The following is a 4,596-nucleotide window of genomic DNA, read 5'->3' as shown; positions in this document are numbered from 1 at the left end:
AGACACCTCTCCGGTCAGTAACCAATAGCGGAACCTGGATGCTCATATTTTCTCCTACATGTTCTACGAAGATGATTATCGGTCGAACCGTAATGACAACATATGTTGTTCCCTTTGTCATCGGTATGTTACTTGCCCGAGATTTGATCGTTGGTATCTTCATACCTAGTTCAATCTCGTTACCGTCAAGTCTCTTTACTCATTTCGTAATACATCATCCCGCAACTAACTCATTAGTCACTCTGCTTGCAAGGATTATTATGATGTGCATTACCGAGAGGGCCCAAAGATACGTCTCCGATACTCGGAGTGACAAATCCTAATCTCGATCTATGCCAACCCAACAAACACCTTCCGAGATACCTGTAGAGCATCTTTATAATCACCCAGTTACGTTGTAACGTTTGATAGCACACAAGGTATTCCTCCGGTATCCGGGAGTTGCATAATCTCATAGTCGAAGGAATATGTATATGATATAAAGAAAGCTATAGCAATAAAACTGAACGATCAAAATGCTAAGCTAATGGATGGGTCTTGTCCATCACATCATTCTCCTAATGATGTGATCCCATTTATCAAATGACAACACATGTCTATGGTTAGGAAACTTTACCATCTTTGATTAACGAGCTAGTCTAGTAGAGGCTTACTAGGGACATGGTGTTTTGTCTATGTATCCACACATGTATCAAGTTTCCGGTTAATACAATTCTAGCATGAATAATAAACATTTATCATGATATAAGGAAATATAAATAATAACTTTATTATTGCCTCTAGGGCATATTTCCTTCAACTTCTTCGCCGAGAGGAGGGCGGAGAGGAGGGAGGAGTGAGCCGCCTATCGCGAGGACGTGCGAACGCGAAAAACGATCGCTAAATTCAACATCGCGCTAGGAGATGCATCGTCCTAGGACTCCAACACGAGCGGTTCCTTGACGCCCACATTCAAACGTCTGAGGAAGACATCACCGAGGCAGAGTCCGAGTCGGAGGATGACGAGTAGTAGTAGTTTTTCGTTTTATCTATCTATCGTAGAAGAAGGCTATGAACTATCTACGCACTATTATGTATCGTAGGAGGAGGTTATGTGACAAACTATCTATCACATTTGTACCATCGGAGCCAAATGTGTATTGAATCGTAGTACAACAAAGAAGAAATATAGCGTGCCTGCTGGAGCTAGCAGCTCAGGCGCGCTTTATTTTGCGGCGGCCGCTGGAGCCAGCGCACCGCTGTGCGCAAAAGCTGGTTCATCCGGCGCTGTATTCTGTTTTTTAGCGCGCTGCGCGTTGCACGTCTGTTGGAGATGCTCTTATTAGTAGGTACTAGCAAATATGTCAGTGCATTGCAAAGGGAGAAAAAGAATCAAATTATGCAGATTATGCCAGGATGAGATAAGAACTTTTAAAATGTCATTTTATAAACTGCATCTGAATCATATCATGATGAGATAAGGGACTGTTAAAAAGTCATTTCAAAAACTGAAAATGTTTCCTAAGGCGCCATAATGAAATATTTTTTGGCTGAGGAAACTACATTGGACCTGCCTGAGCTAGATTGATGAATGATGTGCCTTGCCTTGACCTTTCCATGACCAGCAAAACTACAATACCAGAATAAACATAATGTATAGAACACAAAAACCTTTTTTTACCCGATGCACGATGGACTAAATAAAATCATAAAACGATCTCTAAATATCCCCTAAAAGAACTGTATGTAAGCGACAATTCGTTTTGTTCGTTATTTACGGGTTTGTTTGAATTTTTATGAACATTTTCTAAAATTTCATGAACATTCTTTTTAATATTCCCGAATATGGTTTAAATACACGATCATTTAAAAAAAACCATGAAAACGGCCTCTAACCAGGAGGTATCTTGCCAAGGTTTGCTTCTGCGCTTAATTCTTGCCTTGGCCACGCCTAGGATGCACAACAGTCCACCCATCAGCACCAGGGGTAGGCTTGGAAGGTTTTGGCTGATCTACTGCCATATCATCTGATCTAGCTGCTTTATCTTCCCCCATTGATGGCTCATCACCATCGTCCAAGCTATCATCATCCTCCTCGGTTACCATCTGCTCATGAGAAGAAAGAAAGTTAGCTACAGGGGCTTTCTGAGTCGAAGATACACTTAAAAATAAAATCAATCAATTTAAAGTTATGCAATGCAACGTTGTAATGACTGAGGACCACTTGAGAGAACTATATACACGTGGTTACTCAACATAAGTATGTCTCCAAATAACATCGACCAGTTCTAATTAGAAAACGAGGTTAAGATCCACATGCTAAGAGCAAAAACACAATCAATCTAGAATTTTGCAATTAACCCCGATGAAGCAACAATCAAGCATATAAAAACGACCACATCATGAAGAATTAATAATTGAACAAATTATCAAACAGATCTTGGAAGTGAACTGTGAGGCTGTGTTTGGATGTAGATATCAAGACCTGGAATTAGACACTGGCATTGTGCAGACCCAAATATCCCGAATTCTAGGTGTTTAAGTGGGCCTAGCTAATTAGCATGTGTATTCGGGTTAAATATTGAGGTACTGAACTTTTGCCTCCGCAGCCCGTTCCCGAATCTCTTGGGTTAGAGCATCTCCACTCGCCCCCTCAAGTCATGCAATGGCTAGCCTCCGAATGTCTACATCCAAACGGAGCTTGAGAGAATACCATCGATTCTAGGTTGCAGCACTACTGAGCTCGTATGTGAGAAGATAAGCAACGCAAATTATGCATGCTAAAACTAAACTTGAAATACCTGTCTACTTTGGGAAACAACATTTCCTTGAGGACGTGTATTCCTTAATTTCTCAATCGATGAAAAGTTGTTTTCCAGGCATTCTTCATGCATCATAAAAAATTGTTCAGCAACCTGTTTGCCATAAAAACTTTGAATTAATACACATACATTGAACTGTTCACAAGCAAACCGAATACAGCTTTACATAAATGACAGAAGCAGTACATTCCGACTTGATTATGGTTAAGAAGCTTCAGGTTTTCTGCTGGATAAGCTAGAGATAAAAATGGGGAAGGTGGAAATGGGGAGGGTTGACCCATCGACCCGCTGATCATTTAAAATAGTGGAAGAAGGGCCACAATAGCGACCCTTAAATACAATAAGGGAACTGGGCCAAGCAGCCAAAACCCTAAAGGTTGGTCAGAGCAGGTCAACCCTTTCAGTTACACCAACAAGTACTTAATCAGATATTCATTACTTCGACATAGTTCAGGACCTATAGCTGCGCTAAAGATGGCACAAGGAAAATAATTACCTCCCTAATGCTACCATCCGCAAAGTTAGAATTGAGGGATTTATATATTCTGTCAAACATCATATCCTCCAAGTCCTCATAATAATATGGGCCTAAATAAAACCAATGAATATTAGATGCAGAAAGAGCATGCATAAAAAGAGTGAAACTAACAAAAAAAATCAAACCCACAAACATACAGCAGAAACACGTAAGCCATGCCAACATCACATTTTGCGCCTATGGTACAGATGAAATTACCCGACTTTCTAAAATAAAAGGAGAATGCAACATATATTGGAGTTCTCTTTCAATATAAACTGATTCTCACCTAAGATGAAGTGCAAAGAAAAATAGAATGCTGTGTGATCAAGCTATGTGCTTGAAAACTAAAAATCAACATAAGTAAATGATGAGCAAACTACAGAAGCTCAAATTTTGAAATACAGACTATTACGAAAAAAATTCCACACTAGACTTTTTACCTATTGGACAACATGGCTCCAATATATCGTACCTAATTGAATTGTTTCGTCCAATATTGTCCGACTTTGGAGTTGGTGAAACGCTGAACCCAAACTGGCACAGAACCAAGCAACGCAAACCCTCTATAGAACTATCCGAATTGAACAGCGCCTACAGATCGAAGGAGCCATCTTCCTATATATCAGCGAGTTCAGCCCCGAAACCCCGACAAGAGGGAGCATCGCGAGGCTCCGGATCCTGCACGGACTTCCGTCGTGTAGGAGATAATTACACGAGGATGTTGAAGGGAGGGGGGAGTGGATACCCTTGGAGTTGGTGAACCAGGAGAGGATGGACGCGGCGAGCTGGTCGGCCTTGGCGCGGGAGTCGGGGCCGCCCCACTCGTTCTCCACAGCCATCTGCAGCGCCGTCCACCGCCCGAACACCAGCCCGATACCCTCCTGGAGCGCTGCAGCCGCCTGGGGCGAGAGCGATCCGCCGCCGCTAGTGGATGCCGACATGGTGCTGCGAGAGTTCTAGGGAGGCGGCTAGGGTTTTGACCTTTTGGTGTTCTTTAGTAACAGAATTGATGGTGGTTATGGACAAGGAGAGAGCCGAAGAGGATCTTCCGGCCGGCGGTTGCTGGAGGGCGGCGTGGCGCGTGGCGGTGGCCGGCTAGGGTTAGGGACGGGAAAATATGTAGTGATATGGGGCATCACATGATACCCTTCTCCAGAATTGTTTGGTGCATTAGATCTACATGCAAGGGACATGATCAGCTCATTAATCATTTTACACATGCCCCCTTGGGGGCAAAAACAACAAATTTAACCTGTAGATGAAAAGAATTCACAA

At 42.4% G+C, this 4,596-nt stretch overlaps 1 protein-coding gene across 1 annotated transcript; it reads right to left on the bottom strand.

The window, feature by feature from the left end:
* Positions 1–1,806: 1,806 nt before the first annotated feature.
* On the bottom strand, positions 1,807–4,382 carry LOC119367906 (pre-rRNA-processing protein TSR2-like). Its single transcript, XM_037633288.1, has 4 exons — positions 4,067–4,382; positions 3,298–3,389; positions 2,781–2,894; positions 1,807–2,085 (listed from the first exon to the last, which is right to left on the bottom strand). The coding sequence occupies exons 1-4, from the start codon at positions 4,260–4,262 to the stop codon at positions 1,909–1,911; spliced, it is 579 nt and encodes a 192-aa protein (XP_037489185.1). The 5' UTR covers positions 4,263–4,382; the 3' UTR covers positions 1,807–1,908.
* Positions 4,383–4,596: the final 214 nt, after the last annotated feature.

This window comes from Triticum dicoccoides, chromosome 1A, assembly GCF_002162155.2.
Source record: "Triticum dicoccoides isolate Atlit2015 ecotype Zavitan chromosome 1A, WEW_v2.0, whole genome shotgun sequence".
Taxonomy (NCBI): Eukaryota; Viridiplantae; Streptophyta; class Magnoliopsida; order Poales; family Poaceae; genus Triticum; species Triticum dicoccoides.
The sequence above is the reverse complement of the archived record's forward strand: the minus strand, read 5'-3'. Positions and strand labels throughout refer to the sequence as shown.

Coding starts and splice junctions, on each gene's coding strand:
- LOC119367906 (XM_037633288.1), bottom strand. CDS start 4,262: ATGTCGGCATCCACTAGCGGCGGCGGATCGCTCTCGCCCCAGGCGGCT. Junction 2,895..3,297: donor CGGATGGTAGCATTAGGGAG/GTAATTATTTTC, acceptor TATGGCAAACAG/GTTGCTGAACAATTTTTTAT. Junction 2,086..2,780: donor TTGTTTCCCAAAGTAGACAG/GTATTTCAAGTT, acceptor TCTCATGAGCAG/ATGGTAACCGAGGAGGATGA.